A 21,611-nucleotide genomic window follows, 5' to 3' on the forward strand; every position below is an offset into this window, starting at 1 on the left:
CCCACAATGACATCATAAAAATATTAACTTGTTTTTTAAGATGATTCTTAAAGTGACAGTAACCCTTTAGGTGAGTAGCATATGAGGGGTCAAACTAGGGGTTTTTCATGATTCTGAATCCATTGCAAGTATGTGTTTTGCACGAAAAACATTCCTTGGACTAAAATGGCCCCCACTAAACAGTGAAAAGTGATGACTCATCACTACTTTTCATCACTAAACCATTGTATTTATGTGTGGTTCCATTGTTGACAGGGTTCAAGGTTCAAGGTGGACTTTAATGTTACATGTTGCGTACAGGTACATAAGAGTAAAACTTAATTAGTTTGGCTTCCTTCAGACAATGCAGCAGTATGTATAATAACAATATTAAAAGTAATAAGAATGACAAAGAAAGATTTAAGCAAAAGAAAGTGTGCAAAAAACAAGAGCATCATCAAATATACATGTGCATAAAGGTTTGGTATTTTATACACACCAACAGCATTTTGTCTTTAACCTAACTGTGTGTAAACAACTTCACAGTGTATTCTATGAGCAACAGGTTAGTATATTCAACTTCACGTTATAGAGCAACAGGTTAGTATATTCAACTTCACGTTATATTCTATGTACAGAAGGTGCAGTTCAAGCATAATGGTGTAAGAAAGGGATGGAGGGGGGGACAGAGGGGGGCCTCACCTGACAGTCCAGCTGTCTGGATTCCACTGACCACACCTTTCAGAGAGCTGTTTAACCAAGTGGTGGCTGGTATCCAGAACTCTGGGAGACCTACTGGTGGCTGCACACACGCACGCACGCACGCACGCACGCACGCACGCACGCACGCACGCACACGCACACGCACACACACACACACACATACACACACACACACACACACAGCTATTAGTAAAGTGTACGTGTGATTTGCACAGCAACACAAACTGGATTCCAGCACATATGCATTCGGTGCTCGACGCATAAAGACCGAACAGTGGAGAGTTTCACCTCCATGCTAAAGGCCCTTTCCCACTGGGCGCGATAAAGACAATGATAAAAAAATATATTGTTTTCCATTGAAGTGGATGGCAGTGTCCACACCACAATGATAAAGCAGTCATAATTGATGTGAACGCCGACATATCGTTATTGTTATCGTTATCTTTATCGTGTCCGGTGGGAATGAAGGTTAAATCTGTATTAAGCCTGCCGTCCCTATGTTGGCCATGTCAATATATGACTCAGGTGCTACTGTTCTAATTCAAATGCACCCCCATTCGAATTATATCAACATACTGAATGATACTTTGTCACGTCAGTAGCGGAGATACTGAGCTACCGGACGGGTTAATCACACCATTGATTGGGAGATAAATGACCTACCAACAGGGCTTAGTAGCTCCGCCATATCTATACTATAATTTTGCGAATGTCTGTCTGTCTGAGTGAGTGTCTGTCGGTCTGTCTGTCTGTCTGAGTGTCTGTCACAGCGTTTCTCCTCAGTGGCTGGAGCAATTGATCTGAAATCGCATCACCATTAGCATATGAACACACCTGACATAACTGTGAAGCCCGTTTGTCACTTTCACAAATCATATGCTGTATATTAGCATTTTTATGGTGTAACTACTATCTATTCTGCATCTAGCATGAGGCATATCTATTCTGCATCTAGCATGGGGCAACATGTTTAACCAGCTCTGTGTGTGTGTGTGCGTGCGTGCGTGTGTGTGTGTGGGTGGGCGGGGGGGGGGGGGGGGGGGGTGTTGGCTGGCCCTCTTTCAGATGTTGTCATGTAGATCGGTACACAGTATCTCTGTAGCCATTAAACGAAACGGGTATTTCTTACATTGATGCTCCTACATATTATCATGCAAGCACCAGAAAGTTACTTTCCATCCCTCATAAACTGTGTGCACAGTGCACATCCCATAACCCACACACTGCACATCATTTCGGAGCTCATATCTTTGAACGGGTAAGGACTAGTAAACTATAGTTACTGACCATGACAGAGGCGCGCCGTCTCAGGCGACCTTGAGTCGCATAAGCCGACTCAAGTTGTAAACCAGGGGGCAGAATAGTAAATCTTCATTTCCCCGACTTTTGTAAACCCACTGAATGATGACAAAAACGATACAGCGAGTTACAGCTAAACGTAGACAAACTGTTTCAGGTACATTCTGTTCTGATATTATGGACAAAACGTAAAGACATTTTGGAGGAAATGGTCAAGGTTTATGTTGGCCACTTGTCTTGACCCTCTACACTTGACCAGAGTTGGCTCAGTACTTCTTGGACTGCTTTTTTCCTTCTACACTGAATCTCTTAGACAAAATTTGCAGATCTACAAGCTCACAATGGGTCACCTTGGCACATGTTGGCTTGTATATCTGCTATTTTGGGACCCTCAAATAATATGGATGCTGGGGTAAGTGCTTAAATGCAGTGACTCTAATGCATTTACAGTATATCTCGTCCCTGACAGCTTGCAATGGTATTTAATATCAGGCTTTGTAAACCGTATACGTGAACTGGGTCATTAATCCTCCAGGACAGGTGCCTTCAATGTTTTAAGGCCATGGACCCCTTAGTTGAGAGCGAGAGACGAAGCAGGGACCCCCACAACCTTTTCATAGATTCCATATGGTTTCATTGTTTGACATCAGTGTATTTTGGATTCATGTAAATTCGTGCTTTCAGATACGTATATAACCACTTGAACCGTCAATACATAACTTGACATTTCACTCTGTATTTAGTCTGCTCTTTTCCCCCTCTACACCAAACATCTGACATCTGACAACAGCGCGAGGCGTTGTGAGCTTGTAGATCTGCTATTTTTGGCTAAAGTTCTCCGAATATGGACACTTTGGTTCAAGTGGTTAATATAAAAAAATCACACCCGTGTGAACTGAGCGGTGGTCGTGGAGGCTGCGCAACAGCAAAACAAATATATATATATTGTGTGTGTGTGTGTGTGTGTGTGTGTGTGTGTGTGTGTGTGTGTGTGTGTGTGTGTGTGTGTGTGTGTGTGTGTGGGTGTCTGGCCTGGCCTGAACAACAGCGCCCCTCCCTTAACATGTGTGGTCACAAAAGGTACTGTAGGCTACATACAGACACGCATACAGACAGACAGACCCACACACACGGCCACGTATAGGAGCGTTTTGACCACCGCTCAAAAAGGAGAAAAGAAGTTTCTATATCACATAAAGATTTGGAGGACCCCTCCAGTAGTAACCCTGAGGACCCCCTATAGGGGTCCCGGACCCCCTGTTGTGTAAACGTACTGGAGACGTCCTGCACTGCCTTGTGCGTGCAGAGGCTGGCGTCTGTGGTCTTCAGCTCCAGGGACACCGTGATGCCTGGGGACAGCTTGTAGATGAGAGACACCATGGAGCTGGAAGCCAGCGGCACGTTCAGAGAGAACAGCCTGAGACGGAAACAGAGAGAGGGTGAGAGATATTGTCGTACAATTGAGTACCTGAGACGAATAACAGTCTAATGCTGCATTCACACTGAGAGAAGCCAAGCTAATGGTTTGCTTGGTAATTCAATGTATTCTCTATGCAAACCAGCTTTAAAAAATTCCAAGCTTTTTTTCCAGCTTGGACATTTTAAAAGCTGGTTTGCATAGAGAGTACATTGAATTACCAAGCAAACCATTAGCTTGGCTTTTCTGTAAGTGAATGAGGCATTAGTCCATATTTTAATTTTCTTTTTAATATAGATATTTTTTGATTTACCAGACTGTAAGCCACAAACTAGTCATTTTTAATCTGTTAAATTGTTAATGCACTCCCCCCTTATTTTGTTCAATTGTCTGTTATAATGTTATCTGCTCCCTTTGTCTGCTGAATATCGCTTGTACGGACTTATACTGTTGTTCCACAAACTTTTGGAGATATACCATTTTTCTTTTTTTTCTCCACTTTCCATAAGTATTATGTCTTATAATTACTAATATATATGAGTTAAGTAAAAAGAATCTTCTAGTTTGTGGTTTACGGTCTGGTAAATCAAAAAGATATCAATTTAAATATGGACTTTTTTTCATCTCAGGTACTCAATTATGAAACAAGAATGAAAAGGTCTGAATAAATGTTGGAATGACGTAGTACAGGGGTCAGGGGTCTTCAACGTTTTCAGGCCAAGGACCCCTTAGTTGAGAGAGAGATGAAGCAGGGACCCCCCACAACCAGTTCATATATTCCATATAGTTTCATCGTTTGACAGCACAATCATCAGTGTATTTTGTGTTTTCAGATATTTAACCACTTGAGCCATCATAACCTAATAAATTTGACCTTTCACTCTGTACTTAGTCCGCTCTTTTTCCCCTCTACACCAAAGCTCTTTGCCGAAAATAGCCGATCTACAACGCCTTGCACTGCGAGGCGTTGTGAGCTTGTAGATCGGCTATTTTTGGCTACAGGTCTCAGAATATGAACACTAGGGTTCAAGTTGTTAATATAAAAATTATTGGAAGATTTGGAGGACCCCCTGTAGTAACTCTGAGGACCCCCTAGGTGTCCCGGTGTTGAAGACCCCTGATGTAGTACTTTCCCTGGACCAAGCAATGAACACTAAACAATTTGTTTGTTTCAGGTTTTTAGCAGCAACGGTTTTGTATTGTATTGTAATCACACCAGCAAAATAATTCAGTGTTTTAATGGCACCTGTCTTTTTAAACCTGCGATCATGCTGAAGGCTGAATAAACATACCGGTAAACGTACTCTAATCGCTATTATTTGAGTCATGTAAAATGTCATAACATCCTAGGCAGCCCTAGGCATGCCCAGATTCGGGACGATAGGGTTTGTGTGGTTAATTTTACAATAACACACACACACACACACACACACACACACCTGGCACATGTTTTGTGGAGGCCTGCAGGCAGGACCCCCTCCAGCAGCAGAGAGCAGCCCCCGTTCCAGGGGTCCTCGGGGCAGCCTCGGCTCCTCAGCCAGCCCCCTCCCTCCAGAGGGTGGTTGTAGTAGAGCGGCTGCAGCTCCTGGGCACTGAGGTTGAACCAGCTCTGCCCTACCTCCCGCTGCAAGACACACACGAGCAACAACTATAATCGTTAGAGCAGGGGTCTTCCACGTTTTCAGGCCGAGGAGGACCCCTTAGTCGAGAGAGAGATGAAGCAGGGACCCCCACAACCCATAGATACCATACTGAGGTTTCGTCGTTTGACAGCAAAAGCGTCAGTGTGTTTTGGGTTCGTGTAAATTTGTGTTTCCAGATATTTAACCACTTGAACCGTCAATACTTGATAAACCTGATCTTTCACTCTGTACATAGTCTACTCTTTTTCCCCTCTACACAAAACCTCTTTGCCGAAAATAGCCGATCTACAAGCTCACAACGCCTCGCAGTGAGCTTGTAGATCTGCTATTTTTGGCTAAAGTTCCCCGAATAATGGACACTAGGGTTCTAGTGGTTAATAGAGGAAAGGAGGGGAAAAAAGCTTCTATCACACAAAGATTTGGAGGACCCCCTGTGGTAACTCTGAGGACCCCCTAGTTGTTACACGTCGCTCCAATGAACTGCAGCGGCGGATGAGGTATCTAGCTTTTTATATCTACCTCCCTCCCTTGCTGTACCTGTCCCCTCCAGTAGAGGGCCTTGCCGAAGCCCTGGCAGAAAGAGGAGATGAAGGGGAGGGGCGAGGAGGGCCGGTGGACGTACAAGAAGTCAGACAGCAGAGCCCAGAACCTGCAGACAGGATGGGACACAAACACAGTGCACTTGTTACTAGTCTCACTTGGCCAGACTGTTGACTCCCGCGATTTGCAAAATGCTCCCGTCATACAGTCTGGGGCGACGGAGGTCTTATAATGCAATGTTTCTCAAACTTTAAAGTGTCCCCTTAACTCTGACAGTGTACAAATGGAACCAAATGAACCCGGTAGGGTTCATTTGGTTCCATTTGTACACTGTCAGAGTTACAGACTTGTATTGGTCAATTTAGACCCTCCTAAAGGAACCCACAGGGTCCCTGGAATCCACTTTGAGAACCACTGTTATAATGAGTATCCGGAAGTGAAGCCTCCTCCCCACTTCCGCTTTGTTTTTAACATTGCACACTTTTATCCTAATGTAAATAAAAATCATCTAAGCATATTTAGCTTGCTGCTTACCAGAAGTGACATTTTAAAATATATTTTCACGTATTTATATGAACGGAAATGCCAGCTTCCATTACTCGCCATTCAGGAGCTGCATTCAGAGATTGTGGAATTGTTGTCTGGCTACGCAAGACTAACTAACTTATTACCGCAGTGTGGAATGATCTAAACAGCTTATTCTCCATCTTTTTTTAGTCTGACAATCTGTGGAGAACACCCGTACAGTCTGAATGTCCTCGCCTCTGAGTGTGTGTACGTCTCCTTTAGATGCTGTTGCCTCCGACCATAATGGTTGAGAAGTGTGGAGCATAATAATTCACATTTGAACCACCAAAAGGAGGAAGTAGAGGGTGGGGGTGGCAGTAGCTCAGTGGGTAGAGCCATCTGGTTCCATCCACGGTTCCTCCTGTGTCAAATTGTCCTTGAACGGATGAGGAGGTTGGTGCCTTGCATAGTTTTGTAGTTTTTGCACGTAAAGCGCTTTGGATAAAGGCGCCACAGACATGCAGATCATTTTAATTAGTATCTTCTAGGAAGTACATGGATATGGTGGTGCCTTCGGAAAAATCTAGGTGTTGAGTGAAACCAAGTCAGTGAAGGTACAGGGAATGTTAAGGTGCTTCTAGTGCGCAAGTCTGCTGGGCATTCAAATGCTCATGGGCATTTCTCTCTTGCAGTGCTGTTTTTGACAGCAACTTTTAATTTACTTTTAGTCATAGTCTTTTGAATAAAATGTCATTTCGTTTTAGTCATAATTTAGTCACCTGAAAGGTTTTAGTTTTAGTCTAATTTTAGTCGACTAAATAACGTAAGATTTTAGGCGACGAAAATTTATTTTGGCAGGCCTTGATGACATTGTAATGGCTGATTTTACACTTGGTTGCGTGCTGAAAATAGCCAATCTACAAGCTCACAACGCGTCGCAGCGTGACCCGTTGTGAGCTTGTAGATCGGCTATTTTCAGCATGCAACACCTGAGAGCAACCAAACATAAAAAGACTCTCTTCTCCACTAGTCCCTCCCTAACGTTTTAGTCTAGTTTCTATTTTGTCGACGAAATTGTCAATATATCTAGTCTTAGTTTTAGTCATCACGGCTTAGTTTTTATTTCGGTTTTCATTTCGTTTTCGTCAGTGAAAAAAATGTAGTCGACAAACATTTTTCGTCATAGTTTTAGTCGACAAAATCAACACTGCTCTCTTGAAAGAACGATCTCCTTCACCCATAAAGCGAGAGACAGCTGCATAGAGCTGGGCTCCACCGTATTGCTATCAAGATGCTAAATGCTACATCTAGATACTACTACATACTAGTGTTAATGCCCAGTGTGGACAGAGGAGGACATGCTCACTTATCCTGGTTGTCGCGAAACACAGTCTTATCATGGTTGTGCTCATAGACCCAACCTGGAGCGAAGATGGCCGTGGAGAAGTTGTGTTTCCTGATGAGCGCCAAGGCCTGCAGATGGAGAAGAGGAAACCATCAGCTCGGGAAACACGTGCACACAAATACATGCGTGTACACCCAGCGCGCACAAGCGCACACACACACACACACACACACACACACACACACACACACACACACACACACACACACACACACACACACACACACACACACACACACGCACATGCACTAGCACACACAGTGGCCTACCCTGTTGGTGTCGAACATGCCCCCCACCACCTCCCCCCTGGCGAAGACGTCCACCCCCACGTAGATGTCGGCCTGCCGGCCCTGGGCTCCGTCGAAGGCCTCCATGGCCTCCAGACTCTGCTCCGTCCAGTTGTAGTTGGTGAACAGACCGTCGCACGCGTCGAAAAACACCCTGAGAGAGAGAGAGAGAGAGAGAGAGAGAGAGAGAGAGAGAGAGAGAGAGAGAGAATGAAATGAATCTGGTCGCACAACAATGTCTGAATCAATCACGTACAGTATAGCAGTGTTTCTCAAATTGCAAGGTGTCCCCTTAAAGGAGTAGTTCACCCCCAAAATGATTTTTTTTTCTATTGATTTGTCACTCCATGGAGAGTAGAGTTAAATAATATTTTTTGGTTTTTGTCGCATTCCTAAGATAAAAAATTGATTTGAGTAAATTTACCCCCATTGATTCCGGATGGTGACCCGTTTCGAAACGGGTCACCATCCGGAATCAATGGGGGTACATTAATTGTTATCACATTTTTGTCTTAGGAATGTGACAAAAAAATAAAAATATTATTGAACTCTACTCTCCATGGTGTGACTAATCAATAGAAAAAAAGTCATTTTGGGGGTGAACTACTCCTTTAACACTGACAGCGTACAAATGGAACCAATGGACCTGTTAGGGTTCATTTGGTTCCATTTGTACGCTGTCTGAGTGAAAGACTTGTAAGGGTCAATTTAGGCCTCCCTAAAGGAACCCACAGAGTCCCTGGAATCAACTTTGAGAACCACTGATGTATAGAATGTGACATAGTAAAAGATGAGGCCAAAGTAAGAAATGCCCCCTTCATGCCCCCTCTAATCTGCCTGAACCTCTGCCAAACAAATAGGCCTGTCACAATTATTACATAATTGTCTAATCGCAATTATCTGACATAATCACGATGCGACGCGTGAGCTTGTAGATCGGCTATTTCCACCATCAATGTTCTTTTTTAAGTTAAGTTGTCAAATATGTCAGTCATTTCTTTGGATATTCAAATATGTCAGTCATTTCTTTGTATATTTAGGTTATGTGTAATATCTGTGATGTGCAACAAAGCCTACAAGCCAAACAGAAATGTAATTGTCAATGACAAAAACACAATTCAATTGTTAATAGTAATTATTTGAGTGACAATTAATTGTCATGTAAAATATCATGTCGTGACAGCCCTACACACAAACACACTTGTTGTTCTGGTTGAGTTAAATCTGCCAGGCTCCAATTATAATAACAGCTATTTGAAAAGGCTGGATGGACAGGTTTTGTACCGTTTCATCAAGAGACAATGATTAAATCTACCGGTCTACTGACACACAGCTCCAAAACGTCACTCATAAACACTTTGATTGGAATAAACATGTTCCGTGCGAGACTAGCGAGGAAGAACAGCATTCATTGTTTTGAGCTAGCAGATAAGGACACCATAAAGAGGAACAGGGAGGAGGCCTGCATATATGGAACACACACACACACACACACACACACACACCCTTCTCAAGAACTAGACTTTGTCATGTGGCAAATGGCAAAAAACTGGACATTCACACACTCACGTGTTACAATGAGACATGCTGAGAGCTTGCAGATCTGTTATGTTATTTAAGAAAAATGTGACTACTGGCAGCATGCACAAGAAATATGATGCTGATCGGTCCAACAGTTTGCGAGACTAGCCCCGGACATATTAGTCCGAGCGTTTCAGGCAAAAATCGTGCACTTTATGAAACAAGCATGAAATTTGGCACACAGTTAGAACATGCCATTATGGAACATGTTTGGCTATAGGGGCATCGCAGATTTGTCTTGGGAAACTTGTGGGAGACAATCAAAGTTGCTCTCATAGACTTTACTATAGAGTAAAATAATACAAAAAATAAATATGCTTTAAGTAGCATGTGAGGGGTCAAACTAGGTGTTTTTCGGGATTCTGAATCCAATGCAAGCATTTGTTTTGCACGAAAAACAATCCTTTCCGAGAAACGGCCACCACAAAACTTTGAAAAGTGATGACTCATCACTAAACCATAGTTTTATGGGGTCCGTAGATCTGCTATTTTTGAAAAATCATGACAGTGCAATCCTTCTTCTAAATCAGTGGTTCTCAAACTGTCAAGGACCCCCCAAAATTAGAGGTATTTGGCCACGGACCCCCACCTCAAAATATGTTGTTCCAGGGACCCCCAGTAGCAAAGATTTGAGTTACAGAGGTTTGCTTCAAATGAAAATGATATATTCAAAGCTTTGCACACATTTTCACAATTTTTAAAAAGTAGCGGCTCTCATAGCAGAGCATTAGCATTGCTTGTGTATCTGCCATTTTTCAATAGCTAAAGTATAACATAGTTCCTGGTCTAAATGGGCTAAACCTCTCTGGCCACCCACCTGTTGTTCTGGTTGAGCTCGTTCTGCCATTTGAGCTGCCCTCCCTCCAGCACGCTGTCGTACCACACCACCTTGCTGCCAGGGAGCCTCTCATGAAGCTGGTCTGTCAGGTAGCGCAAGAACAGAGGCGTGTTCCTCACCGCGACCTCCTGGAGGGGGGGGGGGGGGGGGGGGGGGGGATGGGACGATAATCGTTATTATCGTTTATCGTGATAAAAAACACTCACAAACTAGAAGCAGTGCTCTTCCGAGCACAGGTCTCCACCAGGCCACACAAATCAGCCTGTTATAGCGCCACCATGAGGCTGATTTAAAAATGTGGGGCAGAGGTTCTGAATTAGCATCCAGGGAGTGTGTGTGCTCAGTTTGGCAGCGATCGGGCCAACGGCGCCGGAGATTAGCTGGTGACAACCAGGCCACACAAATCGGCCTGTTATAGCGCCACCATGAGGCTGATTTGAAAAATGTGGGGCAGAGGTTCTAGATTGGCATCCAGGGAGTGTGTGTGCTCAGTTTGGCAGCGATCGGGCCAACGGTGACTGAGATTAGCTGCTCACAAACTGCGAGGACGCACGGACGCACGCACGCACGGACGGACGGACGGACGCACGGACAGACGGACGCACGGACGGACGGACGGACGGACGGAGGGGAAAACATACTCTCCCTCAGCCTTCGGCTGGTGGAGACAATAATTGTGTTGCTGAGATTTACATTTATCGTGACATTATCCTCAGTCATGGACCCCAGGAAGACTAACTGTGCTTTAGGGCACAGCTATTGGGGATCCTAACAAATAAACAAATAAACATAAAGAATTGTGACAGCCCTAGAAACATATCAGTGAAGTGGAACTAGTCACTGAAGCCGAGGGGAACTCACACTCAGGGTGTTCTCTATGTTAACCAGCCAGCCATCAAAACCGTAACAGTGGCTTATCTGGACCAGTTTATCAGCCACGGCCCGATAGGACTCCTCGTCTTTCAGGAAGGCCTCGCATACTTTGGCCCCGTCCGTCCACTCCGTGATGAAGGTCCCTGGGAAAAGAAAACAAAACAACCAATCACAGCTTCAGTTTCATCTGCTGATGAATCACAGCATCGGTTTGTCATACCGCCGGCGCTGATCAACCAATGCTAACTGAGAGCTAACTGACTGAATAGGACTAAATGATGTTGCATCAGCAGACATAGAACTATTCAGTGGTGTAAAAGTACTTAAATTCTTTACTTAAGTAAAAGTCAATACTGTAATGTAGATGTACTCTGTTACAAGTAGCTGTCCGGTATGCAACATTTACTTGAGTAAAAGTACAAAAGTATTGGTATCAAAATGGTATTAAAAGTACCGAAAGTAAATTGTGCAGAAAGTTATCAAATATAAAAAAATATTTTGAAAATAGCAGATCTACAAGCTCACAATGCGTCGCACCGCAACGCATTGTGAGCATTTTTTGAATTTGTGGATCCGAGATGTAATGGAGTAGAAGTAAAAGTATTGCAAATTGGAATTACTGAAGTAAAGTACAAATAGCTCAAAAGTGTACTTAAAGGGGCACTCCACCACTTTTCAACCTATGTTCATATAATTGGTCCTCACTCAAAAATAGCTTTTTTTTTTTTTTTTTTTTCTCAGAGGAGGGCTGTGGGCAGGTCAGAAACCCATCGTCTTGTGACATCATCGATTGCCAATCCAGCTTATAGAAACTGCAGGCTTTCTATTCCTGAAAAGTTGCAATTTTAAAGTGGAAGCCATTGTTCTCGCGATAATAAAAATCTAAATATTTTTTTCAAAAATATTGATTACATTCTTTTTTTGGAAAATGATGATGTCACAAGACGATGGATTCTGAACTTCCCACAGCTCTCCTAGGAGACTTGGACTGAGTAGAAAAAAATTGTGATATTTTATCATGAACATTAGTGAGGACCTATTATATGAAGACAGGTTGAAAAGTGGTGAACTACTCCTTTAAGTATAGTACTTAATGTAGTTACAACACTGGTACTATTCAGATCTTACATCTGATTAACGCAGGCAGTACTAAAGCAGCCGCCATCAAGCATTCAACTGTCGATTTATTTACATATTTACATGGTCGTGACACCACCAAACTCTTATTTTTTTCATGTCTTCTAACAGTCAAAAGGGCTGCCCAAATTGCCCTTATTGTTCTAGCTACAACTGAGCACATTATGTGAATCTGCATTCGTACACACACATACTATAAATAGACTCACATGCACAAACACAAATACCTACAACTGACCATCACTACTATTGTTCAGCGTACAATGCAGACCCAAAACCAAAGTTATTCTATGCTGAAACCCCCAGATTTAAGTATTGTTCTTCTCCCTACAGAGCCTTTTAATCACATGTCGCTCACGCGCTATAATGGATTCCGCCAACGTTCTAGACACACCTTAAGAGTGTCTGATTGGCTTCCAGGCATAGTTTTACTGAGATTAGGGTTAGGGTTAAGGTTAGGTTTAGGCATAGTTTTACTGAGATTAGGGTTAGGGTTAAGGTTAGGTTCAGTCATAGACAAAAACGCTACTGTTAATCACAGCGACTACAGGCCAAACACACTCTCTAGATGTCTCCATAAACACGTGTCTCTCACCCAGGACGATGACGCCATGTTTATGTGCAGCGTTGGTCCACACAGCGGGAGGAATGGTCACCATGACGTGTGTGAAGTAGTTGAAGATGTCGATGTACTGCCAGTGGTAGAAGGCGTACGGAGCTTCCGAGTGGGTCCCCTGGGCGAACCTTAACAACACAGGAAGGATGGTTGACAGCATTAACTACCTAAAGCAAGGGTCTTCAACATTTTCAGCCCAAGGAGTCAAGGACCCCTTAGTTGAGAGAGAGATGAAGCAGGGACCCCCACAATCTTTTTGTAGATTCCATATAGTTTCATTGTTTGACAGCACAATCATCAGTGTATTTTGGATTCATGTCAATTTGTGTTATCAGATATTTAACCACTTAAACTGTCAATACTTAATAAACTTGAACTTTCACTCTGTTCTCAGTCTGCTCTTTTCCCCCTCTACACCAAAGCTCTTTGCCAAAAATAGTTGATCTACAAGCTCAGAACGCCTCGCAACTTGACAACTTTATACTTAAAAAAGAACATTGATAGTGGAAATAGACGATCTACAAGCTCACAGCGCGTCGCAATGCGACGCGTTGTGAGCTTGCAGATCTGCCATTTCCATTACTTTTGACTTTTAAAAAAATATCTGAAAATGTTTCAACATGAAAAATAATCGCGATTAGACTAGCTCATATACTGTACCTGTCGTCAAGGTAACCTCCCATCATGTCATGTGACACCAGAGTGCGGAGGGGGGAGGCGGCCAGCGGAGGGTCCCGCTCGGCCAGCGGGACGGTGGCCACGTCGAAGGGGTTGGCCTCGCTCCGTTTCCACGACAACAGCTCCTCCAAGGTCTGAAGGCCACTGCTGATTGGCTCTGTGGTGTCGGCATCGTAATGCTTGGCTGGGATACGTAGTGGGCAGGAAGACAGACACAGGTCACGTTCAGCATAGTCTCGCGTAGCCAGACAACTATTCCACAATCTCCGAATGCTATATAGAGTCTGGAACGGCAGCTCCCGAACGGCGAGTATCGGAAGTAGCCAGAGCTGCACTGAACTGTAGTCCCATTGGAAACATAACAGAAGCACAATAGCTCAGACAAAGTCATTCGAGCGGCCTATTCGTGTTATGGGTGTATAGTTTAAAGGGATCCCTGGCTAATACGACAAATATGCCTTAATACATTATACTTGTCCTCTATAACTACAATGTAAAATTAAAAACACCTTAAATATTTTATTTCTTCTAGAAATGTTTCACTCAATAGGGGAAATGCCTGTCACAAGTTGATGATGTCATAATGTCATGTGTGATCTATCCCTATGGAATTTATGGCATGCATGTGCAAATAAAAACAAACATAATACTTCCTATGGTTAATATGAGCGTCAAATCAAAATGTCAAATGTGTGTGTGTGTGTGTGTGTGTGTGTGTGTGTGTGTGTGTGTGTGTGTGTGTGTTTTTTGCACATGCATGCCATAAATTCCATATAGGGATGGATCACGCATGACATTTATGACATCATCAACTTTCGACAGGCATTTCCCCTATTATATTGAGTGAAACATTAGCTATTTCTAGAAGAAATAAAATATTTAAGGTGTTTTTAATTTTACATTGTAGTTATAGAGGACAATTATAATGTACTAGAAGCTGGGCCGCCCTTCGGGCGGCCCAGCGTCTAGTCGGCGACCTGGCCAACTCGGAACAACGTAAATAGGGAATGAATGCCCCGCCCTTTAATGCAAACCCCATTATACCTGTTGTCATAGGACCCGTTTTGACCATCTGTTTGCCTGTGTCCATTTATGCCCATATATGGAGATATCTGTTATCTGTCTGTCTGTCAGCGTCCATTTTATGTCCATATATGGAGATCACTGCAGATATAGTTCTGGGTCCATTTTATGCCCATATATGCCCATATATGGAGATATATGTCTATTTGCGTCCATTTCACGCCCATATATGGAGATCTCTGAATCTGTCTGTCTGTGTCCCTTTATGCCCGTATATGGAGATCTTTGTGATTCTGCGTAAATTTTATGCCCATATATGCCATTTGCGTCCATTTTATGCCCATTTATGGAGATCTCTGTATCCGTCTGTCTGTGTGTCTGTCTGTGTCCCTTTATGCCGTATGAGATCTCTGAATCTGTCTGTCTGTGTCCCTTTATCCATTTTATGCCCATATATGGGGGCATTCATTTTATGCCCATATATGGAGAACGCGCGTGCCCGTGGGACGAACGGTTCTCATATGGGGGCATTCATTTTATGCCCATATATGGAGAACGCGCGTGCCCGTGGGACGAACGGTTCTCGAGATACGCGGATTACCTACATACATACACACTCACAGAGATTTTTTGTTGACTCATGTGGCGTACGTCTGCCCATATATGCCCATATATGGAGATATCTGTCTATTTGCGTCCATTTCACGCCCATATATGGAGATCTCTGAATCTGTCTGTCTGTGTCCCTTTATCCATTTTATGCCCATATATGGGGGCATTCATTTTATGCCCATATATGGAGAACGCGCGTGCCCGTGGGACGGAACGCGCGTGCCCGTGGGACGAACGGTTCTCGGAGATCTCTGAATCTGTCTGTCTGTGTCCCTTTATCCATTTTATGCCCATATATGGGGGCATTCATTTTATGCCCATATATGGAGAACGCGCGTGCCCGTGGGACGGAACGCGCGTGCCCGTGGGACGAACGGTTCTCATATGGGGGCATTCATTTTATGCCCATATGGAGAACGCGCGTGCCCGTGGGACGAACGGTTCTCGAGATACGTGGATTACCTACATACATACACACTCACAGAGATTTTTTGTTGACTCATGTGGCGTACGTGATGTCAGAGCCTTTTATGAAGTGATGTCACAATGAGTCAGAGCTTTCGCCGATTTCCTCAGAAACAGCCTGATGTCAACAATCAACCCCGCATAAGGAGATTCCGAACGTTTCGCCCGGTTTGGGAAAACCGCGCGTCGGGTCGGGTCGAGACCCGGCACTGCACTCCGTGCCGTGGCCATATATGGGGGCATTCATTTTATGCCCATATATGGAGAACGCGCGTGCCCGTGGGACGGAACGCGCGTGCCCGTGGGACGAACGGTTCTCGGAGATCTCTGAATCTGTCTGTCTGTGTCCCTTTATCCATTTTATGCCCATATATGGGGGCATTCATTTTATGCCCATATATGGAGAACGCGCGTGCCCGTGGGACGGAACGCGCGTGCCCGTGGGACGAACGGTTCTCATATGGGGGCATTCATTTTATGCCCATATGGAGAACGCGCGTGCCCGTGGGACGAACGGTTCTCGAGATACGTGGATTACCTACATACATACACACTCACAGAGATTTTTTGTTGACTCATGTGGCGTACGTGATGTCTTTTATGAAGTGATGTCACAATGATTCAGAGCTTTCGCCGATTTCCTCAGAAACAGCCTGATGTCAACAATCAACCCCGCATAAGGAGATTCCGAACGTTTCGCGCCGGTTTGGGAAAACCGCGCGTCGGGTCGGGTCGAGACCCGGCACTGCACTCCGTGCCGTGGCCATATATGGGGGCATTCATTTTATGCCCATATATGGAGAACGCGCGTGCCCGTGGGACGGAACGCGCGTGCCCGTGGGACGAACGGTTCTCGGAGATCTCTGAATCTGTCTGTCTGTGTCCCTTTATCCATTTTATGCCCATATATGGGGGCATTCATTTTATGCCCATATATGGAGAACGCGCGTGCCCGTGGGACGGAACGCGCGTGCCCGTGGGACGAACGGTTCTCATATGGGGGCATTCATTTTATGCCCATATGGAGAACGCGCGTGCCCGTGGGACGAACGGTTCTCGAGATACGTGGATTACCTACATACATACACACTCACAGAGATTTTTTGTTGACTCATGTGGCGTACGTGATGTCAGAGCCTTTTATGAAGTGATGTCACAATGAGTCAGAGCTTTCGCCGATTTCCTCAGAAACAGCCTGATGTCAACAATCAACCCCGCATAAGGAGATTCCGAACGTTTCGCGCCGGTTCGGGAAAACCGCGCGTCGGGTCGGGTCGAGACCCGGCACTGCACTCCGTGCCGCGGCGGGGAACGCGCGTGCCGAATCTGAAGCCGGTGGGACGAACGGTTCTCGAGATACGCGGATTACAAACACACACACACACACGCAGAGACTTCTCGCATGGTTTGGGAAAACCGCGCGTCGGGTCGGGTCGAGACCCGGCACTGCACTCCGTGCCGTGGCCATATATGGGGGCATTCATTTTATGCCCATATATGGAGAACGCGCGTGCCCGTGGGACGGAACGCGCGTGCCCGTGGGACGAACGGTTCTCGGAGATCTCTGAATCTGTCTGTCTGTGTCCCTTTATCCATTTTATGCCCATATATGGGGGCATTCATTTTATGCCCATATATGGAGAACGCGCGTGCCCGTGGGACGGAACGCGCGTGCCCGTGGGACGAACGGTTCTCATATGGGGGCATTCATTTTATGCCCATATGGAGAACGCGCGTGCCCGTGGGACGAACGGTTCTCGAGATACGTGGATTACCTACATACATACACACTCACAGAGATTTTTTGTTGACTCATGTGGCGTACGTGATGTCTTTTATGAAGTGATGTCACAATGAGTCAGAGCTTTCGCCGATTTCCTCAGAAACAGCCTGATGTCAACAATCAACCCCGCATAAGGAGATTCCGAACGTTTCGCGCCGGTTTGGGAAAACCGCGCGTCGGGTCGGGTCGAGACCCGGCACTGCACTCCGTGCCGTGGCCATATATGGGGGCATTCATTTTATGCCCATATATGGAGAACGCGCGTGCCCGTGGGACGGAACGCGCGTGCCCGTGGGACGAACGGTTCTCGGAGATCTCTGAATCTGTCTGTCTGTGTCCCTTTATCCATTTTATGCCCATATATGGGGGCATTCATTTTATGCCCATATATGGAGAACGCGCGTGCCCGTGGGACGGAACGCGCGTGCCCGTGGGACGAACGGTTCTCATATGGGGGCATTCATTTTATGCCCATATGGAGAACGCGCGTGCCCGTGGGACGAACGGTTCTCGAGATACGTGGATTACCTACATACATACACACTCACAGAGATTTTTTGTTGACTCATGTGGCGTACGTGATGTCAGAGCCTTTTATGAAGTGATGTCACAATGAGTCAGAGCTTTCGCCGATTTCCTCAGAAACAGCCTGATGTCAACAATCAACCCCGCATAAGGAGATTCCGAACGTTTCGCGCCGGTTCGGGAAAACCGCGCGTCGGGTCGGGTCGAGACCCGGCACTGCACTCCGTGCCGCGGCGGGGAACGCGCGTGCCGAATCTGAAGCCGGTGGGACGAACGGTTCTCGAGATACGCGGATTACAAACACACACACACACGCAGAGACTTCTCGCATTTATAGATAGATTATTAGCCAGGGATCCTTTTTAAGAAAACGTTTGAAAACATCATGGAGGTAACACCAACAACACCAGAGAAAGACGTAATAACACCCCCAGAAATATTGAAAGGAGACATAACACTTCCAGTAGGACATGTTATTGCTACTAAACCAAGGGAGCGGTTGCATCACATCCGCTTTATCTCGCACTCATCGTTTCTATTTCCGTGCCCCAGACTGTTGATGGGAGCATTTCTCAAATCACGGAGTCTGGCCATGCGAGACTACATTCAGCATAGAGGGTGAAACAGGTAATCAAACTAAACGAAATAAAATATTGATAATCTTTCATTTAATAAAATAATCGATGCCTATTTTGCATAAATAAACTTTTTCAAAATAAAAGTTTATTTTTTTATTTTTTTTTATTTTTTTTCCGGAGCGGTGGCAGGCCCTCTCCCACCCGGGCCCTAATGCGACTGCATTGGCTGCATCGCCTATAGCTCCGCCCCTACCTTCATAAATAAAACTGAGAGTGAGTGTACTACACACAGACATAGAAAGGTAGACGCCTCTTTCCGGCTGGGGGGTGCTGGTCCAAGACTCCTGGCAAGCCTCCCAATAACTCTACGCAAGCCTCCAGAATTCTGAGGCGGGGCTCTTGGGAATTCTGAAGGACGCTTCCTTGTGCGTCACTAGAATGGGAAGCTCGGTAGTCCAATCAGATGCAGGACTGGCAGGACTCCCTCTTTCCCATTGGAGGGGGCAGAGTGCCTTCCGCAGTTCCACAGTTATGCACTTCCGCCAGAGGTGTTTGACCAGTCGCGCCAATGAACTGCAGCGGCGGAGGAGGTATCTAGCTTTTTATATCTGTGGTACTACATACAGTACACTGTATATGTCACGCAATATAGTGGTCAGGGGTGTCGCACCAAATTCTGGGCCCTGGGTACTTTAACTATTGAAAAATAGCAGATATACAAGCTCACAGCGCGGCACCGAGTGCCGCGCTGTGAGCTTGTAGATCTGCTATTTTTGAAGAATCGTGAAAATGGTCTTCGAATGCGTCAGTGGTGCTTCTTCATGTTAAGGACCCCCAAAATGATATGCATTTGGCTACGGACCCCCCATCTCAAAAATATTTAGTTCCTATATAGTTCCTATATATACACTCTGTATATATTCAAAGATTTGCACACATTTTCACGACTTTTCAAAAATAGCATATCTACTTAAAATAATTCCAGACCCATCCAACCTTGGGCCCTAGTAACTCCCACTCTAACTTCTCCCCCCCCCCCCCCCCCCCCCTCCCCTCCCCTTGTGACGCCCCTGATGGTGGTCATAAAGTCAGCCTAACCTGGCAGAGATGATGGTGTGTACTTGATGACCTCGTGAACACTATTGGAATCCATAGGATGATCCAAACAAGACTCCAACCTGGGGGGGAGAAACAAATATATGTATTTTAATTTACATGTACATGGAGATGACTGCATGGAAAAGGTGTTGCTCAGTGTGACTGGAGGTACAAATCAAAACACAGTCAACTTCTCAGGGTTCATTGATCCATTTGTAACTCTGAAAGTGTTACCAGTGGAACCAAATGGACACTGGTGGTTCCAGTTGGTTCCATTCTGTATACTGTATATTCTCTGTATGTATTGGATAATATTGGTACCCCAATCTGAACAAATATGTTGTTTTCTAAAGAACTACCCTATACTGGGAACTTCCTATTATAGCAATGCTATTGCAGTTGCTTGTAAATAGACCAAGCCCCCACGCTCCCACCCCCCTTTTTTTTGCCATTGTATATGTTGTGCTTTTTCTGCTTTTGAAATTGATGTTATCCTAGATAAAGTACTATGTTCTATCCGTCTGTCTTTCAATGTTATATGAGATACATATAAAGTGTGGTTCCTGTGGAAATAAGGCTTGGCTTTCTAGGATCTCCTTTTAGTAGACCTTGTACCAGTTGGTTTGTGCTGTCATGAAACTGTACTTTTTTCTAATGCAAACTTCTAATAAATGATTCATTCGATCAATCAATCAATCAATCAATCAATCAGAATATATTAGAGGTATAATAAACCAATACAGATTTCATCAAAGAAATACCACTTGCACCACCTTTAAATCAACAATGAGGATTCTAGTGTACATGTTTATAACTATGTTGTTAGCAGCTTTTAGATCATAGCCTCTCTGCTGCACTCATGCATGCATCACACGAATACAAAGAGTCTGAGTATGTAACAGTGCAATATAATATTTACCTGCTTGTCTCGCTTTCATCTCCTGCAGCCCCTGCTGCTGGAGCAGTGTCCCCTCGCTCCATTGTGGCCGCTTTGTTGTTACAATATTACAACAATGCTACATGAAAGTAACATGAACTAATGGAACTAACACTACACTCAACTCTTCCTGCTTGTGAGTGCGGCGTCAGTTCGGCAATAGCTAAGGTATGGCAACATGACTGGTGTCTTGCACGCGCGCCCTCGCGCGCGTGCAAGACACCAGTCATTGCCATACCTTAGCAACAGGCACGATTACAGTACATTCTATTATTTCCCCCCTGTAGCCATGGTATGGCAGCTGCCATAGCTTGCCATACCCAATTGACGCCTCTGCTTGTGACCACGTCCACGTTTGTGACAGTGTATTCATCCTCTACCCTGATTGGCTGCAGAATTGTTGTGACGCCCATTTGGGTGAATTGAACCAATGGTAGGCCAGAGCCTGGATTTCAGCACTGGGGAGAAATTGCACAGTTTTGACAACAGATGGCGCACGCTACTTAAACAAATAAAATACAGCTAAATAATGCAATAACGCACAACCTCTTCTTCCTATTGAATTATTGAGTCGGTCGCATGTAGGGCCTGGGTCCAACTGGCTATAATGACATTTTATGATATAGCCTATCTGCCAATAAACCGAAACCTAATTGTTTGTAGGCCTACCCGACTGGGTTTTAGATTAGTAGGCTATTATTGCTTTTGAACTTGATTGGGTTTTAGATTACTATTAATGTTTATTGTACTTGATTGGGTGTTAGATTTGATTATTGTAAATTAATCAAGTGATGAGAATTAGCACTTGTGCTATAATCACTTATATCAATGCATCTGGTTCGTCCAATGTGATTGTGATGTCCATGTCACATAACATAACATAACATAACATAACATAACATAACATAACATAACATAACATAACATAACCATGACATTGTTTTTTTTAGAAGTTATACAATGTGTTTATAATGATGTGTTCCCCATACTGGTCCTTCTCATGGATGATTATATTAATAAAAAAGAAGAAAATAATTTGAGTGTTTTATATTTTACTCTCATAGAGT

General features: G+C 44.6%; 1 protein-coding gene across 1 annotated transcript in view; it reads right to left on the reverse strand.

The window, feature by feature from the left end:
• LOC308283037 (cytosolic endo-beta-N-acetylglucosaminidase-like) overlaps positions 1 to 20,664 on the reverse strand; it is a 48,211-nt gene extending 27,547 nt beyond the window's left edge. The window contains exons 1-12 of the mRNA XM_080723422.1: positions 20,527 to 20,664; positions 19,608 to 19,687; positions 13,506 to 13,707; positions 12,825 to 12,973; positions 11,081 to 11,235; positions 10,199 to 10,347; positions 7,783 to 7,954; positions 7,475 to 7,581; positions 5,599 to 5,710; positions 4,858 to 5,042; positions 3,276 to 3,418; positions 682 to 781 (exon numbers count right to left, since the gene is read on the reverse strand). Of these exons, the coding sequence (XP_080579548.1) occupies positions 682 to 781; positions 3,276 to 3,418; positions 4,858 to 5,042; positions 5,599 to 5,710; positions 7,475 to 7,581; positions 7,783 to 7,954; positions 10,199 to 10,347; positions 11,081 to 11,235; positions 12,825 to 12,973; positions 13,506 to 13,707; positions 19,608 to 19,687; positions 20,527 to 20,588 (1,616 nt within the window). The 5' untranslated portion in view covers positions 20,589 to 20,664. The remainder of the gene's footprint in view (positions 1 to 681; positions 782 to 3,275; positions 3,419 to 4,857; positions 5,043 to 5,598; positions 5,711 to 7,474; positions 7,582 to 7,782; positions 7,955 to 10,198; positions 10,348 to 11,080; positions 11,236 to 12,824; positions 12,974 to 13,505; positions 13,708 to 19,607; positions 19,688 to 20,526) is intronic.
• Positions 20,665 to 21,611: the final 947 nt, after the last annotated feature.

Source organism: Nannobrachium achirus (genome assembly GCF_963921795.1).
Source record: "Nannobrachium achirus genome assembly, chromosome: 4".
NCBI lineage: Eukaryota > Metazoa > Chordata > Actinopteri > Myctophiformes > Myctophidae > Nannobrachium > Nannobrachium achirus.